At 42.2% G+C, this 25,466-nt stretch overlaps 1 protein-coding gene across 1 annotated transcript; it reads right to left on the bottom strand.

Annotated features, from left to right (window-relative positions):
• On the bottom strand, window positions 1-25,228 carry LOC111665362 (sodium/potassium-transporting ATPase subunit alpha-1). The gene is made up of 23 exons (XM_023420349.2): window positions 24,994-25,228; window positions 12,793-12,906; window positions 11,911-11,970; window positions 10,163-10,264; window positions 9,825-9,926; window positions 9,344-9,457; window positions 8,813-8,947; window positions 8,313-8,430; window positions 7,917-8,185; window positions 7,516-7,824; window positions 6,113-6,247; window positions 5,642-5,837; window positions 5,318-5,493; window positions 5,054-5,190; window positions 4,765-4,915; window positions 3,283-3,451; window positions 3,013-3,167; window positions 2,705-2,828; window positions 1,631-1,776; window positions 1,388-1,518; window positions 912-1,013; window positions 661-752; window positions 1-378 (listed from the first exon to the last, which is right to left on the bottom strand). Exons 1-23 carry the CDS (start codon window positions 25,003-25,005, stop codon window positions 350-352), a joined length of 3,078 nt encoding a protein of 1,025 aa, XP_023276117.1. The 5' UTR covers window positions 25,006-25,228; the 3' UTR covers window positions 1-349.
• Between the last annotated feature and the right edge of the window lie 238 nt (window positions 25,229-25,466).

Below are 25,466 nucleotides of genomic sequence, written 5' to 3'. Positions count from 1 at the left end.
TTTGTGGGACCTGACTCAAGCGCATTTTTATTGAACGTTTATAACTGTTAAAAACATGTATAAAATTGGTCCTGTTTCAGAAACAAGGCACGCATAGTCATGTCAATGTTCAGTGTTCATGTCATTATTAGCATTATCATTTATCAACATGATCATCAGCATCATCAGCATGTTCCATCTCAGTATTTGTCTAATAGTAGTATCAAGCATTCCCTAATATAAAAACACGTTCCAATTTTTTTTTTCCACAGAGGTTAAAATTTTATTCCGAGCAGCAAGACAATATTCATGCAAAGACGGGAGTGGAGGAGAAGATGCGAGCTGACTGGACTGACAGGCTGATGGGTCTTTAATAGTAGGTCTCCCGTTCCACCCAACCTGGACACAAAAGGAAGGAAAACAAACACACACAAGATTTAGAGGCAACTTCTTGGGTAGATTTACTTTTTATACGATTTATATTAGAGGAATAAGACCTGAATTTCTCCACCCACACCAAGTTTAATAATTACCCACAAGGCAGAGGGAAGTAGAGAGGAAAAACATGAGAGAAAAGGGCAGCAGAGAGGGAGGAAGAGGCACAAATGTGCAGAAAAACAACAAGAGTGCAGAGGGAGATAGAAGTAGGAAAGATAATAAAAGCATGGATCCTGGGCTCACCTCCTGGGCTGCGTCTGAGGATCAGCTTACGGATTTCATCATAGATAAAGATGAGCAGGGAGTAGGGGAAGGCGCAGAACCACCAGTTGGGCCTGGAAAACACGCAGAAAAAGAAATGAGAAACTGATCCAGAGGCCCAAGCCTGGATGGACAACATGTGGTAGGTGGAACAAGCACGATTAAAGATTAATCTAGCTATGCACAATGCCTTACAGGTGGATTGTGAGGTGAGTTCCTGTGTTTTTACTCACTTGAGAGGGTACATTCTGAGGGCGACGTCCATGCCTGGACAATAGGAGAGGAAGGCAGCCAGGGCAGTCTCCTCAAACAGCCCAAAGATCAGGATCTTGTTCCTGAAACACACAGGGGAATTAAGATTATTAAAACTGAAACCTAAGTAAGACAAACAAATTCAAATGACTGAAAATAGCTGGATTTTAAAGACTTTATCAGCTTGGTGCCTGGATTTCAAACTACTGACACCGAGCCACAGAACTGACGCAAACCACATCAGTCTTTAAAATACAGTTCATGTTGTTTGTGGCCCAAAATAAACAGAGGTTAACTGGAGTTCTTCTTAGAAAAGCGCAGCAGTACAATGTGGAAAAGATGGCATTACATTCACAATGACAGCTGTTTTTTTTTAAAGGCGAACCATCCACAGCTGAGAATTTTAACAGTTTGGAGTCGGTGTACTTTCACAAACAGTGGTTGTTTTTCTACTCACTTCATGCCCTGTTGGAAGACGGAGTTCCTCCTGGTCTTACAGATGATCAGATCGGCCCACTGCACGATGACGATGCTGACGAAGAAAGCCGTGTGGCAGGTGAACTCCACGATCTTCCTCTGCTCGTAAGTCTGACCAAAAAAAAACAAACAAAAAAAACAAACGTTTCACAAGAGTTTATACCAGGTGTTGATGGTCAAACTCTAACCTTTACTTGCGGTCTGTGCAATAAATGTTACCGACCCACTGCTGTCCATAGCTGTCCTCCAGGTCATTGACGTATTTATTATCCCAGGACACTCTGATGCCCAGCAGGGTGGCAGGCAGGAAGCCGTTTTCAGCCAGAATCACAAAGTAGGTGAAGAAGCCTGCCAGCGCCTGGATCATACCTGCAGGAGAGAGATGTGACAGGATGATGTTAAGAAACCTGACACCAAATGATATCTGATATTTTATAATCTTTTAATCAGTGACTGGAATAAGTTTGTGTTTTAAGCAATCTCAGACTGAATGAATAAAAGTCTATTTATTTTTTGAAATTAAACGAGGGATCAATAAATGATTAGGTAGACAAATTGGCCTCGTGGTCTTTTGGGGAAATAAGATGAATGAGAAAGTGAAAGACTGAATCACTAAATCTAATTAGTCAGTCTTTTGGGCAAAAACTCAGATTTAGTAAATACCATTTTAAAAAAGGTTTTGAGATAAACAAACCATAAAGATGCAGTTTGATTATTTTAAATAAATTCATTTGGCAAGATGCAAAGACAAATAATCACAGAATTAGTAGAGATACATGGTTGTATCTAGAGGATTAAAATATATCAAACTCTAAAAAAAAAAATGTTTGAAATCAAAGCAAAATTTTTAAATGGCGGGCCACATGTTCTTATTAAAATACATAAGAGTGGTCAGCGTCTTGCAATGGAAAAGAAAAAAGGCCAAAAGAAAAAACATTGTCATGTCAACTTTGAGGAACGCAAAACTGGTACCAACAAATGATCTGCTTGTATTTTGCTCTTATAAGGTGCTTCAGGAAGTTCAGGAGGGCTTCCTTCCTATTCTTGGCTTCATTACCCAAGAGGGAGAAATCAAAAGCCAGAGGCTCCGCTCTATCATCACTCAAACACACAAACACACACACTCTGCTTCTCTATCAGCACAAGCCTATTTCTGGTGCATGCCACTCCTCTGCTTATCTTGGACCACCCAGATACAGAGCTGACTTTCCAGAAAACTCTACCAAGGAACCATGGATAGCAAACTCCTGGCTCCAGTTTGATACATGGTGGAATTGGATTTGAATTCAAGGTTTACCGATCTGTCCGTAGGCTATGCTGATGAGCCTCTCGTTCACCAGTTTGTCTGTTTTGGGGTTTCTGGGCTGCCTCTTCATGATGTCGCTCTCAGCTGCTTCATAAGCCAGGGAGATGGCGGGGACCTGGGAGACAGGACACAGCACCAATCAATGAACACATTAATACAATACCAAACCCTAACCCTGAAACACGAGTTATTTTTCCTTAGCTTGTCATACCAACCAATAATGAGTCTCTCATTTGTAAAAATTCAATGCTATTACAATACAAAGGCAATAAGAGGAAATCAATCAGGTCAGTCCTCACCATGTCAGTTCCCAGGTCAATACAGAGGATGGTGACGGTTCCCAGGGGCAGAGGGATGTTGGCGATGATGAAGAGGAGGAAGGGTGTGATCTCAGGGATGTTACTGGTCAGAGTGTAGGCGATGGACTTCTTCAAGTTGTCAAAGATCAGACGACCTGGTGAGAATATGACACAAATAATTAAAGCCATTGTTTTAATGATTTTAACCATCCAGCTAAATAAGAACAAGTCTAATTTCTCCGTCTTTAATTGTTTAGCACAATCTTTTACCTTCTTCCACTCCAGTAACGATGGAGGCGAAGTTGTCGTCCAGCAGGATCATGTCAGCAGCCTGCTTCGAGACGTCAGATCCAGCGATCCCCATGGCAACACCGATGTCGGCCTTCTTCAGAGCAGGAGAGTCGTTCACACCATCACCTGTCACAGCCACAATGGCACCCTAGAGAGAGGGAAGAGGAGAGTGTTCAGAGTGAAATAACACTTGAGTGCGGAAATTAGACTCAGAGAGATGAGAAGGAAAAGTTCACACTGTTTTGTTCTTTGTGAACATGTTGCATAATCAAGAATAAAGATTTTATTTGTTCTGCTGCCAGTTGTATTTCTATCCTTTGAGTAGTGGTTGTTCTAAAATAATGAGAGATTTTTATTAAGAGAAATACAGAGGAGCAAAGAATGTCACCCAATTTTTCAGCAGAAGAAATGTTTGACTTCAGCTGACACGAGAAGTCAAACTGAGATAACAGGTTTTTGAGTTTCCATTTTCCGAAGTTACACTGAATCACAGAATAATTTCCTGTTGTGTGAAAGAAAAGCCCCAGAGTTTTGAAAGGCTTCCGTGCAATTCTGCTGCATTTGACAGTACAGGCAGCTGTGATAAAAGTGAATAAAAAAACAGGTATCGTGAAAAAGATTTTTTGATCTCGAGGTGACTACAGATAAAAATGCTGTGGGAGCTCCTTGAAATGACAAAAAAAGTGACAATTACTTCCCCACACGATGTCAATATTTATGCCTTCTACTCAAGTAAATAAACAGCTCAACAAGTATATTTTTAAGGTTTATTAAAGATAGTGTAAATAATTAAGTTGGCTGCACCGATCACAGATCCTCCTCTGAGTGAATGGAGAGACATTTGAAATTGAACCTCAACAGTGAGCTAATGCTGCCACGTAGACAGCTCGGACAAGACTGTGTGGCTGCGTTACTGAGGAACTGAACTGAAGTTATGGGGCTCATAAGATGAAATGCTAACACCAACTCATCAATAATCTCCCTCCCACTCCCGCTCCAGGAAGCATGTAGGACGCACTGGAATAGATTATGTTAATTGGTTCTGCAGCTTTCTGACAGACTTTGAGGAACTTCCACAAACTGAACTGTATTAAATTTGTTTTTTTTCCAGGTATTTTTCTGCAGAAAAATATTCTGCTGATTGCCTGTCCATAATTAACAAAAACCTAAATAAATAAATAATGGTCAAAGTCCACTCAAGACTAAAAATATTTCATTCCGCCTACTGATGCACATGTGAATATTCATATCTGTGGGGGAGCTCACAGCTTGACAGATGTTATGCTTGAATATTCTGCTGACTTAGCCGTCCGACCAAAGCAATAATCATAAATAAGCATAAGGGGGAGGAGATATCACATATTCACTCATGCATTTACATTATAAGGCAAAGGCACATGCTGGGTTTGTAAAAAAAAAAAAAAAAACATACACACATCTCCATGTTTGTTGTGTTCCTACCTGTCTCTGGCAGCCCTCCACAATGATCAGTTTCTGCTGTGGGGAGGTTCTGGCAAAAACAATCTCAGTGTGATACTTCAGGATGTCGTCAAGCTGCTCTGCGCTCAGGTCCTTCAGGTCTCCACCGTGGACGACACAGGCCTTGGCATCTCTGGAGGGATTACAGAGCCGTTAATGTTAGGTCACTTAAACTCATTCAGACAAATAGACTTTAATTTAACCTAGTGATGCCGTTTACTGTCCTTGTGTCTGCACCTATGCCAACAGGGTTTCTCAGTATGGTCAGTACCTTGGGTTGACTTCGTTGATTGGGATGTTCAAACGAGCAGCAATGTCCTCAACAGTCTCGTTGCCTTCGGAGATGATACCCACACCCTTAGCAATGGCCTTAGCTGTGATTGGATGATCACCTGTGACCATGATTACCTAGGACAAGGGACGTGTGTGCTGATGAGTTCAAGGAACAGTCAAAATACAAATTCATGAGCAGTGGGGGGACTTTTTTAGAGAAGAGGAAGAATTTTCTATTTTCCTACAGGCTTTAAGGGCACACCTTGATTCCAGCACTCCTGCATTTGCCGACAGCATCGGGCACGGCGGCACGAGGGGGGTCAATCATGGACATGAGGCCAATGAAGCACAGGTTCTCAGTGGGGAAGTTCACCTCGTCAGTGTCAAAAGCAAAGCCCTCTGGGAACTGGTCATCGGGCAGGTTGAAATGACAGAAACCTGGATGGAACATGACAGAAATGAATTTTAAGATATAGACTGGTATGTTGCTCATATTCTTAATCTATTTCAACCTTTGAGCAAGTATCTATGCAAAGATCTGGGGATGAAAAAAAAACAAAAACCAACAACATCCGTCCATCCTTACCCAGTACTCTCTCTCCCAGACCTCCCAGTTCCAGGTAGGCGTTCTGGAAAGCGTCTCTCATCTCGTCATCCAGAGTCTGCTCTTTGCCCTGAATCATGATGGTGGAGCAGCGGTCCAAAATCCTCTCTGGGGCTCCTTTCATCACCAGCAGGTGCTTGGACTCTCCTTCAGATGCGGCAATCTTGTGAATGGAAAGCTAGGGGCACATAAGAAAAGGGACAGCGGGTCAGTTGTGTAGAGAAGTCTATTTATCAATTTGCTAAAAAGTTCCTTAAGGTCACACAAAGACTTATTCCAGCTAAGGGTGAGTTTTTTTCCAAAGGTCTTGCTGATTTACTGTCAACATGAGGTGGAAATAACCTGACATTTAATATTTCAGGAAGGCCACGACATTTCCAAACAATTAAAAAACCAAAAGGTGACTGATTTAAAAAAAAAAAAAAGAAAAAAAAGAAAAATGACCGTACATACCTGGTACTTATTGGTAGAGTTGAACGGGATCTCAGAGATTTTGGGGCTTTTCTCTCTCATTTCCTGGACAGATCCGCAGCACAGCTCGATACATTTCAGCAGAGCCGACTCAGAGGCGTCACCGGCCACATCTCTCTGGTGGAGGAACACGGGGACAATAAAATCACAGGCACCATATAGCTAACTTTCCAATTACCTTTGTGAAATACTTTTCTTTATATACAGCCTGAGTTGAAATAACAAACACTGTCAATCAAATGTGATTACTCTATGCACCATCATTGGTTCCTTTAACACAAAACCTCCATCTTAGTCGACATACTACAGATTTCTTTTTATCCATGTACAATGCAAAAACATAAGAAGTAATTGAGATCCTTTTGAGAAGCTGGTCATGAAAGAAAAATCCTAATCTATTAATTTCTTTTTTTTCCATCATAAACACCGGCTTTGATAAACGCAGACACCGTGTTTACCCTCCTTTCACTGTTGTTGAAGTGACTGAGGGAAGTGATGAGCAGTGAGAGTGAACGACTGGTAATTAGAGCCACAATACCAGCCAGACACTTACAGGTGACACACACATACAAGTACACGCTCAGATTCACACACACACACACACACACACACACACACACACACACACTAACAGGTTATTAACACAGGGTGGAAACCAGAAACTGGGCTCCAAGGAAAGTCTGGGAGCCAGGAGACGTACTGGGAGTGTGTTTGCCCGTGTGTGTTTTTCAGGGGTGGGTTTAAGAATAATTATGTGATTACAACATGTGTGTGGACACTCCAGGGACAGTGATCTAAGCAACAAGCCCGTTGGTCTGAGTGGCAAACATCTCAGCAGAAGTCAAATAAACAAAATAAAGATGTTTTGTTTTCCTTTTTTTTTTTTTTTTTTTAATTTATAGGTTATTAAATGTCTGATGTTATCAAAGAGTAAAAGTAATATAATTAAAGTGAAATGCATATTGCATCACCATAGCTTATGTTTCCTTTCATAAAAACGAGTTTATAATGTCATGTTTCAGTCACTCGTCCTTCATCAGAAAAAATAAGCAGCTTTCACAAAGGGTTGAAGTGAAGTCAAGATCGGGAACAAAAAACATATGACAGAGGAACAACTGTGTGGTTTTACTGGGCACTTTCAGTCAGCATTACAGGATTTTTAAATCCTAGCCACATAATGAGCAAACAAGCTTAAGGCCGGGAACAACAGAAAATGCTTTGTTGTTGTTGAACAGAGGATGGAAGATATGTCAGACTTCTGTTTTTAATTCTAAGAGCTAATTATTTCCCAAATTAAATTACACAATTTATGTGTTGTCTCAAAGAAAGCTTAATATTTAGTATTATTCCCTGCAGTGAAAGGAAAGTTAAGAGCATATACACACCTTCAGAATGGGAATGTTGCTCTGCTCAGCCAGGAAGACGGCGCGGTTGCAAAGCCCGGCGATTCTAGCCAGGGCAGCCCAAGTGTGTGAGCTCCTGTCGAAGGTGGCCCCGCTCTGGTTCTCGGTGGTGTCGGCCTCGTGGATCTGGTTGTCAAACCACATGTGGGCCACGGTCATCCTGTTCTGGGTCAGGGTGCCGGTCTTGTCTGAGCAGATGGTGGAGGTGGAGCCCAGGGTCTCGACGGCTTCCAAGTTCTTCACCAGGCAGTTCTTCTTGGCCATACGCTTAGCAGTCAGAGTCAGACACACCTAGAGATGAGATTGCTCGGGTTAGTTAAGAGCTGAGTCATCGTTTGGATCAATAATTGGACATTTAATGCACAAGAATCACCAGAACTCACAGTGACAGTAGCAAGGAGACCTTCTGGCACGTTGGCGACAATGATACCGATGAGGAAGATAACGGCCTCCAGCCAGGTGTATCCGAGGATGAGGGAGAGGATGAAGAAGGACATGCCGAGGAAGACGGCCACACCGGTGATGATGTGGATGAAGTGCTCGATCTCGATGGAGATGGGAGTGCGTCCAACTTCAAGTCCGGAGGCCAGCGTGGCGATGCGGCCCATGACAGTGCGGTCTCCTGTGCTGATCACGATACCACGAGCGGTTCCTGAAGCGAGGACAATGATATGATAGTATTAAAAACAGAGAACGCAGATTCACTCTTTGATTCACAACACAAGTCTCTGAACTGCAGATAAAAACGTGCAACTGTCTCTGAGAGGCTGTCATCGCACCTTCAACACAGTTGGTGGAGAAGAAAGCAATGTTTCTGGTCTCCAGCGGGTTCTCATTGGAGAAGTCAGGGGTACGAGTCTGGGGCTCTGATTCACCGGTCAGAGAGGAGTTATCCACCTGAGAAATGACACAGAGACTGTGATGGATGGAACAAACAAGAAAAACAACATCTACCTCAGGACAAAAAAAAAATGGGGTCAAGTGTTGCTCTTGGGCCTCGGGTTTAGTTCAGCGGCCAAAACGGGTCACAGACTTGTCAACAAGGAGGAAGTAGCTCACGTCTTGCGCTGAGGCGTCATAAAGTCAAGGCTTTTTGATTTCAAAAAGAAGTACATGTCACAAATTTCAAGAGGTTGAAGGAGTTTTTTTTCCCAAGTGTCAACTAAAGCAGTCATGGTGTTCCTTTGATGCCTTGATGGAGGAATGTTTTTCAGGGTTAAATTCCTTCAACATGGGTCCGAGGCTGAGGAAAAATAACTCCCCCCGCGAGAAGACCAACCTTGCAGCCGTGGGCAGAGATGATTCGCAGATCAGCAGGGATCCTGTCACCACCTTTCACCTCCACTAAATCACCGACCACCACCTCCTCGGCGTTGATGCTCTTCTTCTCACCGTCACGGACGACCAGGGCTTGCTACAAGACAAGACGTGACAGAGACGGACACTTATGTCAGACACAGGAGCAAGTGAGACTGACGCCTTTATTTTCTAGCTGTTTTGGCTGCCTCCACTTCCACATCCTGCAGGATAACTTTCATAGTAATGAAAACTAAAATTATTCAACAGAGCTAATGAGATTCAGATGTCAAGAGGATTTGTTTTTTGTACGACAAAGCGGGAAAGACCTTGAATTAAGATACTACATTTAAGAGTTGACATGGTGACAATACCGAGGTTTCAGTAATTTCTTAGTTCATTTATGAGCGTGTACAACAAAGTCAATGGGGCTTGGATGTTGATGCAGTTGCAGAAATAAAACTATATGAGGATAAATAGACAAATGCATAAAGGTTTAAATTGTGAGGGGTACCTGTGGGACCAGGTTCTTGAAGGAGTCCATGATCTTGGAGCTCTTGGCCTCTTGGTAGTAGGAGAAGCAACCAGTGATGATGACGACAGCAGAAAGCACGACACCCAGGTACAACTGCGAACATAAAAACGTGACATTTAGATTTAGACAATATAATTAAGGTCCGGATTCAAACGGCATCTGTTGTTTTGTGCTGTTAAACTGACTAATCTTGAACCATAATTACTGATCAATAAAGAAATATTTATTCTTTTTTACACTGGTACTGTCAATCAATCAAAATATTGTATATTTCATCGCACCAACAAATCTTGTACACAAAAAGCATCATAAAACAGAACTAAAATTTTCATTTGTATCATGCTAAGATTAAACTGTGATGATTAAACTTAAATGTAAATGATGATTAAATGGTTAAAATGTGCTCTGCTTTACTGTCACATTAAGACATAACGTAAACATTTCAAGGTCTTTTTCTTACATTATCATTTGCGGGCTCATCTTCCATTGCAGCCTGGATACCATAGGCCAGGAAACAGAGGATGGCACCAGTCCACAGAAGCATGGAGAAACCGCCAAACATCTGGATGAGGAGAGAACAGGGGTGAACATTTACCACTGAAGTCTGAAGTCTGAAATCTGAGTAAGCAACTTCTACATCCGGAAACTAAGGATCCATTTAAACTTGAACACGAAAGCTAAAAAATCTCATTATCAACAACAGTTTGAGGCAGAATGTGTCTGATTTTCAGTCATGTCACTGACAGCCCTGTTCTACCAAGACAGATAGTGTGCCAGTTAAAACAAAGCTGATGTTACCTGTTTGCAGAATTTGACCCACTCTGGGGTGGTGGGAGGAGGAGTGAGGGCGTTGGGCCCATCACGGGCCAGAATCTCAGCAGCCTTTGCACTAGTCAAACCCTGATATGAGGAGAAGATAGAGATTCAGTTAAAAAATGGTGATTATACTTCCAAGTAGTGTCATGATGGAAGTCAGATCATGATAATTATAAATACATTAAAATCATTTTAAGCACATTCTTATTGTTTTCCAGCTAACCACAAATGTAGACATGAACTCACTGATGCATATTTAACTCCAAGGGGAAATGTGGGTGCTACTAGTTGCCTAGCAACATAACATCAACAGACAAACAGGGCCACCTCCTTCATCAGCAGGTAGGACGGAGAAAACAGGTAACAAGTGAGGTAAAGGAGGACAGTAAAGGAAAAAACAGATGAGAACCATATGAAATCAGGGCAGAGGGGCTTCTGCAGCTGATAAATTATTCACGGCCGCTGCATGCACGCACACGCAGAGCTTGGAGACCCCAGTTTAGAGGCTCTGATTAACTATTCTCCTTGATCTTTCCTGCATGACCAGGAGCACATTTGCATAAGGAGAGAGGGCCAGTTGGAGTGTGTAATAAATGTGTTTTGAAGAAAGTGGGGGATTCTGTGTGCTTCCAACACACAATCTCTTAGCTTAGCACAAAGACTTTAAACCAGAGAAAACAGCCAACAGGCCCCGGCCAAAAGGTAAATCCACCTACCACCTCTAATGACCACTAATTATATATGTTAGTTATATCTGATTTGTTTCATACTAAAAGGTTCCTAGGTGCCGTGACATGTTTAGGTAGTTACTGCTCCCAGCTAAGGAGCAGCCATCATCTTTCCACTTCAGCTTTTGCACAGGTTAAACAACAAAGATATGACATCATCGAGCTGCTGGTAAGCAGATTGTTACCACTGAACAGAACAATGCTGGCTGTGTCGCAATGTCTCCAGTGTCCATGCTAAGCGAGGCCAAGCTAAGCTAATTGGCTGCTGGTTATAGCTTCATATTTATTGGATAAATACAAGAGCGTTATCAACCCTCTTATTTAGTTCTTGGCAAGAGAGCAAGTAAGAAAACTGCCCTTTAAGGGAAGCAGAAGAAATTTCATGCCACACATTTAGTCAACATAAAATTGTCCGTGTCACAACTGACATGTCAGCATTTACTGCTGTGTGAACACCAGCTAGTTTTTACATTATTTATAGTGAGTGTGGAGCACAGTGATGCCGATATCAGCGGGGATGATTATTAACTCACAAACAAAAGTTAGAAAAAAAATAAATAAACATCCATCTCTGTCTCTCCTCCCTTTGTCTTGATCAATCTCCTTTTCCCTGCAATCTACCCCCCCCCCCCCCCCCCCCCGTCTTGCTCTTGTTCTTTGTTTAATAAACCCTGGGAGGCCTGAGCCTGTAGTGGTTGATCACACCCTCAGTGGCTCTTCATGATGTGAGAGAAGATCTCTTCCCTCTTGAAGGATCTAAGCCTCATTCATCATTCACCGCCTGAATGTCAACTGTCAGACTGAAGAGAAAAATGGAGGTTGATGGCAAACAGCAGCCAATAAGCTGCTGATATTAGATATTCATATAATCTCCGTGATAAATGTTGACACTTTGATAGAAATACTCTTTTCAAAATTACATTATGATGACAAAGGTTGGAGACAAGAACAACGGCTACCAAACAACACGTTCAAAAAACACACACAAAAAATCCCACTCACATTGCTGAGGTCTGTTCCATATTTGCGATTGAGCTCATCCAGGGTCAGCTTGTGATCATCCTGGAAGGACAAAGAGAAAAGACAGTAGCTTCAGTCCTGTGTGCATGTTTGTATCTACTGTATAATGGTGTGTGTGTGTGTGTGTGTGTGTGTGTGTGCCAAAATCCAGTGACATTTGCGGCGCATTGTCTGCCAACCTTTCATTTAAAATGACTACCTGTCACAAGATAGTGCTACAACAATAACAACCACAACAACAACAGAGAAACATTCACAGTTAAGGGAAAAGGAGGAATGGATGAGGAGCCAACAAAAGACACAGGACACGGGGGAGGGAGCAAGAGAGCGAGAGAAAGAAGAGGAGATGAGGAGAAAGAAAAGGAAGGGAGGGACACAAATGAATAAGTCGGGGGAAGAGCAGCAGAAGGAAAATGGTAGAGGTGATGATAAGAAATGGAGTGAGGGAGTTGGGTAGGAAAAAAAAGGACAAGTAGGCAGAGATAAAAGGTGAAAAAAAAAGACAAATTCAAAGTATCTGCACGTTTTAAGATATCACACCAAATACTGAAACCTAAAGTTGAATCACAGATAAATCTAATACTTGATAAATAAAAAAATAAGCTGTAACGGATCCAGAAATCAAACTGTTTCTGCTTTTATGTCTTGATAAATGTAAAATCTAATAGAAAAATAAATTTCCAAGCTTTTGTTTATTGTATTTTAGCACTTCAAGACCTTGAATATTGATATGTTTAGTTCTTGTTTGTGGTTTCACATGAGAGACAGAGGGGGGAGAGGTAGAAGAAATAAAACCGGAGAATGGGACGGTCATATTGAAAGCGGGAGACAGTGGAAAATCAGAGGACGAAGCTGCACTCTCACCATATCCACTTCCTTCTTCAGTTCGTCCATATCCTTTTCTTTCTTCTTCCCCTTCCCCTTCTTCTTGCCGCCCTGCTCCGAGGTCGCAGCCAGCTCATACTGCTCACGTCCTTCCTGGAAACACAATGGAGGGGAAGAGAAGCGGAAAAATACAAAATGAGAAACGCTGTTTAGTAACCCCAAGACCTGACAAGTCTGAAAGAAGGCTCATCTTTCATCTCAAACTAAGCCCCCATTGTTACAGTGCTGGCTGATTCATGGATGACATTTAGTGATGAACAAAACTGCATTAGGCAGAGATGGAAAATGGACATGAGATAGACAGTGACAGTACAAGAGACCCTTTCAACCGAGCAACTTGAAGGCTTGAACCCATACTTTGTATCATTATACTGAATTTAGCCACTGGCAATGAGCTGGTTAGGAATTTTATCTTTTCTTTTTTCTTTTTTGACTCCGATTGTGCTTTGTCGAGGACTTCTTAAGCAGCACATAAGCTCTGGGAAATATTTTACCAAAGCCACAACACACAGGATATTCTGAGGTGTGGATTCAAAATCTAGTGTATGTCCTTATGGCTCCCTTTGGACAGAGATGCACAGCAGTTGGCAGACGTGGAGGCAGTTTTATATGGGTAATATTTCACTGAAGACATCTGTGTGATTAAAACAGCAGTGTAAGATGGAACATTTCAGAAAGTCATTTTGGCACAAATAGAGGCGACATTTTTTTACATCAGTGCTTCACAGCCCCTTAAAAAAACTTAAAAAAAGAAACTTTGTTTACTTGTGACTCTTCATCGCAAATTACATGCATCTGTGCGTGAAGATTCAAAGTGTTTTATTTGAGTACTTTTAGGGGCCTGAAGATGAAAAGCAAAAAAGGAAGAAATTAAATAAAATACACATTTGAAGCTTTTCCTATTCTGTCAATCATCTTGAAAAACATAAAATGCTAAATAAATAGATAGATTTTAAAAAATATGTCCACCTTCGCCTTCAATATGAAACTTTTTCTGCATGGTAACAAAAGAGACCACGCGTGACTAACCCGCCGACCCCTGCTGAGGTGTGTCTGAAGCAACGAGAGCATGTCTGATGTCCAATGACTCAAAATGCAAGAAGACATTTTGTCATACTGCATCTTTTTAAAGCCTCCATGTGGGTCGATGCACTTAGAACCAGATATGGGGGGAAAAAAAAAAAAAGAAAAAAAAAAAAGCCTTGAACACAGCTCAGTGTAAAACTGAGAAAAATGTGGCCTAAATTGTGGAGACACACCGTCACAAACTTTAACAGACAGTCCAAGAAAAAAAAAAAGAGTCACCTCTTAACTTGTCACAGAGAGTTAGGCGGAGATGTCAGAGCTTTGTGGGACTAGCAGGGAGTGAATAAAGTCTTGCATCCGGGCTTTATCTTTACCACGGCCATCTGTCGCTGCAAACAGACCTCCATAGGGAACTTTACTTTTGCAGAATTTGAAAACTTCCTATTGTGAAAGTTCCTTTTTTTATTTATTTTTTTATTTAATAAACGGTTTCAGCTCAACTTTGCGTTTAATCATGTGACAATTACACTGTTTGCTTAAGATGTAGTCTTTCTTAAGTAGGCACGTTGATTATTGAGCATTAAACCTAGAAGTGAAACTCAGTATATTAACATTCTGCTCTTTTTGAAACAATGATTATCACTGACTGCAGGCTTCTATTGATCAGCAAAAGATTTAGCAAACTTAAGAATAATCCAATTTGAAATAAAAAAAAAGATTTCAAAAGGATCAGTCAAGCTCAAGACTGACAGTGTGACTGTCTGCATCAGAAATGAAACCCAAGGGAGGAGCAGGCGTTGTGTGGTTTTTGGTCAGTTGGAAGATAAGCGCCTTTTTCACATGATGAGACAGATTAGGCTGCTGGGGGAAACTAATTTCACTTGTTTAAACACCTACTTGGCAATAAAGGGTGTTGTTGACTCAGGCTTGATCACACAGAGCTTTATTCATTCACCAACAGCTTTCCTAAACATAACCTCACCAGTTAAGTACCTCAGCAAAACCCCAGACGGGAGGTAATCACACTTGGGGACATTTTGTTGATTATACCCGACTTCTCTCACTGTAGGCAAGAAAATGTTTAAGTTCAGACCTGGATCTCCCAGAAAGACATATATCCTATCAATAATTCAAATATGATTTAAAAAAATAAACAACAACACACACTTAAGGTACAGAAATGTCCTTAATTTGTGCGACTCTCTGGCACTTTGGCACGCCCTGTCCCCTTTTCTCTCTGCTCGTCTCCCCCACAGTCATCCCCTCTCGTTATCAGCGGTCACTGCAGCTGAAAGGCCCGAGCAAAGATTGTGTCATCTTAGACGGCTGTAAGCCAGAGGGGGTGTGAGACAGAGTGACAGGAGAAGAAAAAGAAGAGAAGGTGAGATAGAGAGGAAGAAAAAGAAACCGAGATGGAAGAGGGCGGGGGGCAGAAGCGGAGCTGAAGTCTAAAAAATGCTGCAATTCAGCAGAAGTGGGTTTATGACAAAAAAAATCCTTCATTTACACCATCCATTTCATTCCTCCATCCTGTCCTCTGTCATGCAGCAGGTATAATCAGGTGAGTGGCTAAGCTGTTTCATTCACTGGATCAGTCAAATACTGACATTTCCATCTGCCACTCAGGATGACGATGCCAATCTATCTGTCAGTCCATCACCTTAGCTCAGACCGAAATATCTCAACAGGTGAATCCTACTGACGTCGGTGATCCCCTGACGTGTATTCTAGCACCACGAGCAGGTCAAAATGTTCATTCTACATAAACAAGACGGAATGGCACACATTTTGGCTCAGACATCATGTTCCCCACAGGTTGAAGGCACGGCTGCTTACCTGCTAAACATCACAATGCATTGTTAGCATGCTGACGTTAGCATGTAGCTCACAGGACAGCCTCACAGAGCCCTAGCGTTGCCCTAAACTCTTGTTTCTATAAGTAGAAGAGATGGAGGTGGGGAAAGTGAGCACTTGTTGAACATCTAAAGTAACAGCATTTATGTTGCAAAATAAAGCTGTCGCCCTAATGCACAGCATCACTTAACAGGTGAAACATGTGTAGGCTTCTTAGTGTATGTGCTGCTCTCAGAGGGAGAGGGAGAAAGTTAAGCCGATGTGTGTTTCAGCCAGGTAACAGGAGATCGCAACACTAGAGGCCAACATTGATTAGTAGTTAAGGCTCATCTATAATTCAGCACTGTACAGGGATCAGAGGTGTTAGCGTGTTAGCAGGAAGGAAGGAGGCTGCGGAAACACCAAGTGACTACTAATGAGCCATTTGTCTGCATGCAACACCACAGTGTGTAGCAGCCATTTTGAAAACTCTTTCAAGGCGATATTTTGGACACAAAATGACCCGCGTGAGGCTCACCCACACACCACATGACCAAATATGGACGCCCCGGACACAGCCCCAGTCATGGAAACATGCTAACTAATATTGTTTTTCTACTGCATTCGCCTTTTAAAGTTTCCCAGGGAGCCACCAGAGCAGAGTGTGTGATCCCTGCACATGTTGTTATTGTTGCTCGAGCCCCCTGGTTGGTTAAGCTGGGAAAACACTGAGCCTGGTTCTGGATCACTGCGTCAGATCTTAGCCTCTGGACCCCTAAGGGCCCCCAGGGGCCATCTGGCTTTAGGCAAATAAATCACAACACACGGCGATCCGGAGCCTGAAGTTGGAATGCAAACTTGCTTCCAACAGATTTGACAGGAATACCAGTTGTTTGTTTGAGCCTCATCAAAATACTAATACTACAAAATACTACATTCAAAAAACTTTAACATACTGGCAGATCATTGATATATATATATATATAAAATATTATCAAAGAATGTTGTTGAATATATTTCAGTTTTGACCTTCTGTCACTGACATTTCCTGACTAAATAATTCATTGAGAAAATGACTAGCACATTCACTGATAACGAAAACACAGGTTAGATCATCCATAAGTTGTGCCATGACATACTGACAAGAGTATTTTCTTAACAATGGATGTTACAAAGCAGCAGTCAAGCACTGCTAGAGCAAACAGAAGAGCTCGTTTACTCGCTCTTTGCTCACCTGAAGAGTTTGCATAGCAACCAATAAGGCCTGTGTATCTGCAAGATCCTAACAGCTGATATTTCAAGTGCCCCACTTCAAGTGAATGAGTAGAGACGGAGGAAATGCTACAATGGAAACGTTAAGCCATTTCAAAGCACATTGTCTCTGATATTAAAACACTTAAACTAACAAAAACTGCTCCCATATTGGACTGGCAGTTGTTTACATGTGACAGGCGACAGTCAAGTCGGAGCTGCAGCGTGCCGCGCCCCCCCCCCCCCCCCCCGCGTCTGCTCTTGACATTTTCCTTTACAAGACGGAGCAAACTGAAAAGTTGAGTTACCCGCCTGAGCTGTCTCTAAGTGTGGCCAACTGTGATTTCTCCCTTTGCACCTCAGCCAGAGTTTTTGTCTCTCAGCAGCTCTGTTTGCTCAGTCATCGCTTTGGATTGGCAAGTTTCCGCTCACTGCACAGGAATCTTATTTTTTATCTCAAGGCACAAAAGGTGTGTGGTGATTGATAATATTCAGCACTGAAGCTAAAGTCTGATTCTACTGCTGCGGCCGAGCATCGATAGCTTATCCATTCGTCTAAAACATACAACACAAACGGCGCTAATGAGCAGTCCAACACCAAGACGTGGCGCTTCCAATCAACCACTTTAAAGGAAAGTAAATGAAGGTGACGATGACACATCTCCTCCCTCTACTTGTTGAACCGTTTTGAACCACTTTTAAGTCTATATTCAGCTCAATATATTCACACTTCTGCTTGAGAAACTGGTAGAAGTAAACCCCCAACCACTGAACCTCACTGACATTTTCCTCATTCTGTCTTCTGCACTTTCATTATTCTTATTAGTATGTGTAGTTTGGTGACTGCACATACAGTAATTACCAGCCTAAACTGAAAACACCTGTGTCTGTGTGTGTGTGTGTGTGTGTGTGTGTGTGAGTACTTGGGCCTTAAAGGGAAATTCCCATTTGATAGAATGGTATCACTCTTAACTAACAAGTCCTCAACCAATCAACTTGTTGTGGTCTTGACCTGTTGGGGATTTTGTCAGCTCCCTCATCTTACTCTCTCTGTAGAGAAATGAGTGCAGTCAGCCCTAACCACTCCTGGTGAAATGTTATAACAGCACTGCACTTGCCACTCGACTGACTAGGCGAGTTACACCTGTACTTAACCCTCAGTCCTGTCACATCCTCTGCAACACTGTGACAGAGCCGGACAGCACATTCATTTTCTTCATACTTACAGTTTATCGTCTATGTGGCGAGGCTACACAGCTCAAAGCCCAGATACTTAACTAATCCTCATTATATCATACAGTGAGGCTTTTTATGACCAGTACTGTTTGACCGCCATTAGATGTTGCATTAAATATTACAGGGAAGCCATTACAGCAGAGATTCTGGAAATGCCACCAGTTGTAGTGCCACCTCTAAATGCCAAGCAGGTTCTCTTCCATATATGATTTACTTGTATGCTTCTTGTGTAGTGTATTTTGTCCCAAATGGTTAGAAAATCCTTCCCCGTCTGCATTAAAAGGTGAAATGTGTGTAATATGCAGCACTATCCTCCCACAGGAGACGAGAAAATAAACCCTGACCTTGAGAAGAAGCACCCAAGGTCATCCACAACAACCAACCAACCAGCCATGGGGATGTTAGGACGGGAGAGAGAGTGGGAGATGGATATATTGATAGAAAAAGCAAGACAATCACAGTGTTAGGAGGACCAAAGGGAATAGAGACGAGACGAAGGAATGGAAAACAGAGACGGAAGCTCTCCAGCAAAGAGATGACAGAAGTTAAGAGGAATTTCCTCAGAATAAAACAACATAAACTGATGTTGAATCTCTCCCATGCACTCACTCTCTCTCTCTCTCTCTCTCTCTCTCTCACACACACACACACACACACACACACACACACACACACACACACACACACACACACACACAGAAGCCTACTGGACAGAGAACAATGGCCCTTTGTACTTCTTCCATAAAATCTGCATCAAAAACAAAAACAAAAACAAAAGAATCGAATCTTTTCATGTGACTGTTAAGACCACGAGCATGCGGGCAACTTTATCTGCCAGTGCCGCTGACCAACATCACATTTCCCTCACTCTTTATGGAGATTTGTGGGAATATAACAATGGACTATGACCATGAACAAAAAGAAGTGCCTTATTATTTGATGTTTGTTTGCAAAATACCTTTCTTACGTTGTCTTGGAGCTGTACACCAGGCGACAGCTAAACCTGATCACATTCTTTATGCAGATTACAGACTGAAATCCCTCATTCGGTGACGTCATGTTCAGTTACACCGGTTTAAGCGTTGTTTTAATTTGTGAATGAAGCCCCGACTCTGATCATGACTGAGCTGCGGCGTGCGAAGTGACCCGTTCGAACGTTGCAAACTCAAGTCGCATAGCTTGGTCAGGAAACTGGATGAGACTTAACTGGACAGTGAAGAGACAGTGAAAAACAGGAAGGGAAAAGAAAGGATCTGTGTTAGAAGAACACTGGGAATCGAATAGCTGAATGAACACGCCTCTTTGAATAGCAATGAACCCCCCCCTCCCAAAAAAAAATACAACTTCACCAAGAATTTCTGAGGCCCCCTCCCCTCTCTCTCTTCCTCCCTTTATTTCTCGCCTGAGAGAACAACATCGTAAAGGCTCACACATGTCAGAAGAGAGCGTTCGGTCAAGCGGCCGCATATTTTAAAGAACAAACTTTTTTTACGGGCAGACTTGAATTCCTATGAAAGGCCCTTCCCTGTGCCACAGTCTGGTGCCAGATACACAAGCTGCTCATTCAACTGTGCCGACACACATACACACACAGTCCTGGGACATTGCCCGGTTGCTACCGACGACTATTACCACACCTCTTGAGATATGTGAATGGACAGTCACATGCTGTAGCCCCTCCCCCCTCTCACTCTCTCTCCTTCTTCCCATGTCCCCTCTCTCCTCTCCCCCTTTTCCCCCTCCTCCTTTATTCTTTCATTTCCTCCAACTCTCCCTTTTTTCTGTTTAAACAGTGAAAAGAAAGTGTGTTAATTTACACGGGGTCGTGTTTAACACTCCCTTCACGTCCTGTGCAATGTTCGAGCTTTTTCCAGGCAGAACAAAAGTGAATGAATGAATCAATGCCTCTCCTTGTTGGAAACTTTGCAGGCACTTCTCTTCTGCCAGGGTGACGCACAACACAACTGAAATGACAAATTCACAAACTGCCACCATCCGAATAGTTAAGACTTCCCATCTGTTTCCCTCATTTATAAAGTTCAGCTTCACCAAAAGGCTCTGAGCATCGTTAGGAACGAGTCTCACTCAACATTCACCCTCTTTGAGCTTATATACAAAGAAATACCTTCCCTGAGGCTATTTGACTCTTGAATGGCAAACCTTCAGCACTTCAAGGTACACATTATTTTTAGCTAATGTTTTTTTTTTTGTATAGTATAATGTGTTTAGGTCATTAACCTCTTGTAAACTTATGAGGTATATTTTGTTTTTAGCTTATATTTTATATTATGGTACTTTCACATGTTTTTGTTTTAAGTTTTAAATGAACAGAAATAACAACTTTCATTGAGCCACTTGCATTTCCTTGCTTATCACTCATTTGGATGTCACCCCTTAGCAAGGCTTTGTTAATTCCTTATTTATCAAGGAGATTAAATTAATGTGCAAGCAAAGATCTTCAGTCATCTTACAAGACAAGGCAAATATTTGATTGTGTATAAGGACTCCTTCATGATAAATTGTTCCCTATGTGGGAAGAAAAATAGTATCGTAAAGAGCTGAACAGGCAACCTGGAGCTGCTCTGGATTGGAATGAATGAACCAGTAAATCGATGGATGTTTTTTTTACCTTCACACTTTAGCCACACCTCCACGACATTCATTAGCCAAGACAACATAGCTACAAGTTGCATCATTTCCTCATAAGGGGGAAAAGCTGAGTGGGTCACTGGTATCTTTTTCAAATATTGAAACTCCCTGCCTTTTCATAATCACATGAACAAATTGCCCAATGATTCTGGCTACAGTACTGGAGACCTGGAATATGATAAATCTTGATTTTGGCATAGGAAAAAACATATTTCTTCATCTAGGAAATGCATGGACAGCGCTGGAGTTTGTTATTTCTTATGCGAATGTTCAACTTTTGCTGAGCAACAGGCTTGCAGTGAAAGTTCAAAGAGCTGCCACAGAAAACAAATCGCACGGCTCAAGCTGCTTAGCCAAACAGGCAAAGACAGAGCGAGCTGGCATGTGAAAGAACTGGAGGAGGAGAGAGAAAGGGAGGGAGGGAGCTAAAAAGGAAAGCAATGAAGGAAAGAAAAGACAAAAGAGCAAGAGACAGCAAGAGAAACAGGAAAAAGATAGATGAAACAAGATGCAGGGGGAATTACAGACGGAAAGAGGGAGTCAGAGATGGAGTGAGTGTGAAAAGAGAGAGAAAGAAGGAGAGAGGCAGTACGCTGTGTTCTGTCACAGACAAGGGGTGGCGTGTGACAAAAGCACCGGCTAATACACAATGACTGCCAAGCGGAAAGAATGTTAAATCCTCAGAGAAAGAGGGAGAGAGAGGGACAGAGAGAAGGAAAACAGGTACAAACACAGGGAACAAGAGTGAAACGGGCTGTAAAGAATGGATGTGAAGGTGTAGTCGCGGTGCCCCATCGGCTGAGATTAAACGTGGCCGAGGGCTGACATGCTAGTTCACTTTACAGTGTGAAAAATAATTGGCAGAGCCCTCGCTCTGAAACTTGCTTTTGGTCGAGTGTTGCCATCTCTGGCCACTAAAGAGGTAGTTCTGCATTTGGGGAATATCATATCTCCTGCTCCCCCCTGACTCAGACTAACTTATAAAAGCCTTTTCATGTCTGTGAAATGCGAAGGCATGAGGAACAGGCCTAGTTTAAATGAATTCATGGATGCCTGTAAAATGCACCAGAAGAATCCCTTTAAACTTCTCTCCAAAAACAGGATTTTTACATGGCGTAACTGAACTGCACTCACATAATTAACATTTTCTGCAACATTTAATAAAAAGCAAAAAGCTGGGCTGATGAGCATCAGAAAACCTGTCAGCTTACGACAAGTTGTGCTTTTAACAAGAGTCAGAGACAAAATGCAGGAATCACTAACTTAAATATGCACTGGCTTTCATTCTCCCTGTTTATTAAAGCCTGAAAGGCAACCGAATGAACTTAACTTTGAAATAGTTTAATTAACCTCACAATCCTCTTTATGTTCATTTAATGTTCTGTAGTTGAAAAGTCATAAATTTGATTTTTTTTATTCATGTATATTATGTCTTGGACACAGAATATGGACCTTTCCCTTACTGTGGAAATCAACTGAAATGACAGCAAAGCATTGCTCACTTTTTTATCTCCTAATGCACAAGTGTTCAAAGTATCCAAATATCAGAGCTGAAACTTGCTTAAGAGATTAAGCTTTTGGGATGAAGTATTTATTTTTTTTATTGCTGCCATCTTTAAAATTCACCCAGTTGAGGAGAAAAGATAGAAGCGATCGAGTCAGGTAAGATCATGAAGTATTCAGTTGGACCCCCCCCCAATCGGTCTCCTGTGATTTTGACAGCTGTCTCCCAATTCTTGTTCTGTATCGCTGCCCAGTTAATCAGTCAGTGGAGAGACGTGATGCTTTAGACTGCTCACCTTCCTTATCCATTTCATGTTTATGCCTAAACATTCATTTTATAAAGAAAAAAAAGAAAATTCGTCACTGAAATAAACTCAAGTTACCTGCTCCCCTCATAAACCTAAAGCTTTGCAATGGATCATTCATCAGAGACAATGATTGGTGTTAAACTTTAGACATTTTGCTTTTATCAGCCCCACCCCAGCCTCTTCTCCCTCCTCTCTATCATGTCTGGGAGCCAAGTTGCTCAGTGGTGGCAATGCGGCAACTGGTGCCTCTTGGCTCCCCTTAATATAACCCCCCCCCCCACCACCACCACCACCACCACTCACCACCACCACCTCTCTCTTTCAAGCAATCAGCCCCTCCTCTTGCACCTCTCAGCTCACTCGTTTTTTGTCTGTTTATTGCAATGTGCTGCGTATCTGATGAGAAAACACTGAAAAGCATGAGAAGGCCAGCAAAAGGGTGATCTCATATTAGAAATGAACAGGGGGTGCATGTCCAAAACAAGAGGGGAAACTGAAAAGAGCGAGAAAAAAAAAATTACCACTCCGAGGCTCTTCTCATACCTGTGTGCCCTCTCACTGCCCTGATTCGTCTCCATTACAACAAAACAACTTCTCAACCTTTCTCTCCTCCCTCTCCATCTCTCTGTCCTCGTACCAGGAAAGCTCAGGCAATTATCTCTTCCAAGTCTAGCTGTTTGTCTGTTCCAGCACTGAAGGAGAGGAGAGGAGAAGAGAGGAAGACTGGAGGGGGCAGGAAAGGAGAGGAGATGCAGTGGGGAAATGGAGGAAGGTTGCATGGGGGGCAGGGCATAGCTTTCTTCACATATGGGAGGAAAAAAACCCAGCAGCAGCAAGCCAAGAAGCCAAAAGAGAGCGAGCAAAGATTTTCAGACTGTTAAATGAGAGTCATGGAGAAAAGGAGGAAGGAAGAGAAACTGAAGGAGCCATTCTGCTTCACATCTCCCGCCAGATCCTCTTGGTCCATCTTTCTCTCCCTTTCACTCGCTCCATCTACCTCTCCATCCCTCGCAGGCTGAATCTGTAATGAGTGTTTCTGTTGCGCAGCATGCCAGGGTGTGGCGACCACGACTGATATTCCATACAACAGGGTTCAATTTCACACCTTACAATTCAAGGCTGTGGAAAATAACAGCTGTGTTGTGCCTAATAATAATGCGAAGAAGCAGAACATGTGCTGCTGGGTAAAGGTTGTGTATTCTTCTTTTGACATGACCAGCTTTAATGACTGTCTGAAGATGAAGCCCACAGAAAGATAAACCTTCCTACTAAGCTCATAACATTAAATCACAACTTTCAGACTATTGATATGTGATACTAATGCTTCTCAATGCGAGATCAATAATTTGTCAGCGATGGATTATTGCTTGTTGGTGCACATATTATATTTTTAGGACAGCTTGCAAAGGTGGTGGACAAAAAGCAGCAAAATAATCAAATATTATCCTTCTTTTCCTGCAACTTGCACCGCATTAATTCCATTTACTGCAACACACATTCTGACTTTGCGCCACACAAAAGTGTCAGCCTAAAATACAGCAACACTCCAAGATATTACCCCTAAAAGGTGTGGAGATGTGACTTAAGATAAGTTGAAGATAATTGGTCACAGAGCTCCGAATCTCCCAGCAGAGGAAGAAATGGGTTGGACTTTTTAACATATCCCTCCCACTGTTAAGCTATGATACACAGCTGCTCTGAAAAGTGCTACAATAAAACAGCAAAATGTTTCAAACTAACATGTTTCTTGCTGAAAAGAAGAAAAGAGCATCGGCTACTTCACGCATCTTGCTTAGTTTCACGAAACTCACACGTATCAAAAGTATATTTAACACTTGGACTACTTTTTCGACACATATTAAATTGAAATAGCCTTCCACGGCTCGAATTAACTCCGCAACCATTCACACCGTTATTTTATCAGTACAAACAGGTTGATTTCCACAGATACAGCGTCGCAGCTAATGCTGATACACAGTGAAAACTTTGACAGCCCAGGCGTTTGAGAACATCCCGTTATGTAACCGGACACCGAGCCCGTTTGAGAAGCATCTTTGTGAGCCGTGGAAACTTACTTCTTTCTTACTTATTTACTTTCCCCCCCCTGTCTGAGTAAAACGAGAAAGGGGGTCTTGTGCTCTCGGCATCGACAACACGGAAGTAATCAAAGTACTTCGGAGAAGCAGGCATTTTGAGAGAAAAAGGAAGCTTATTTTAACACATGTTGATACTCCACCTCCCCCCGTGATGACAACAACATATATTGCGCAAAACCACTTGTTTGAATGGTGAAGTTTTAAATCCTTTTTCCCCACCCCATGAGCGAAAAAAGCAGCTATGAAGTGAAACAAAGAGAAAATGTATGTATACTTACTCCTCTTCCCATGGTTGCTGAGATGTGGACTTAATTCTTCCCAGTTCAAGTAAAAATTGAGAAACAAAAGTCCTCCTTAAAAATTATGTACAGTAAAAAAAAAAAATTAAAATAAAAGAAAACTCCTGGATGTGCCCGTTATTTTTTTTTATGTTTTTTAATTTTTTTCTTCAGCACGTGTCACTCCTCCTGAACACACATCCGAGCTCGCAAGCCGCCGCGGCAGACCCTCCAATACTTATAGACGGCGTTCCTTCCATTGTGACGTCGACACCGTTTGCCATGGTAACCCCACGGATGGAGGCGGGGCGTCCGCCATTACTGGGCGTTTTTTTTTTTAAGCATGCCATGCATCACACACACACACACACACACACACACACACACAGGCACGCACACACACACACACACACGCACACGCGCGCACACACACACACACTCGTTCACCAAAATCAATCAAATTATCAATACCT

Source organism: Seriola lalandi, unplaced genomic scaffold (genome assembly GCF_002814215.2).
Source record: "Seriola lalandi dorsalis isolate HSWRI2012SDOR001 ecotype SW California unplaced genomic scaffold, Sedor1 jcf7180002054630, whole genome shotgun sequence".
In the NCBI taxonomy this organism is placed as follows: Eukaryota; Metazoa; Chordata; class Actinopteri; order Carangiformes; family Carangidae; genus Seriola; species Seriola lalandi.
The sequence above is the reverse complement of the archived record's forward strand: the minus strand, read 5'-3'. Positions and strand labels throughout refer to the sequence as shown.

Bases quoted from the DNA above. Each gene is read 5' to 3' on its own strand.
- LOC111665362 (XM_023420349.2), bottom strand. The intron at 8,948-9,343 runs GTACCCCTCACA...CTTGTCTTGTAG, and splicing joins TCAAGAACCTGGTCCCACAG to CAAGCCCTGGTCGTCCGTGA. The intron at 3,452-4,764 runs GTAGGAACACAA...CCCTCTCTCTAG, and splicing joins TGGAGGGCTGCCAGAGACAG to GGTGCCATTGTGGCTGTGAC.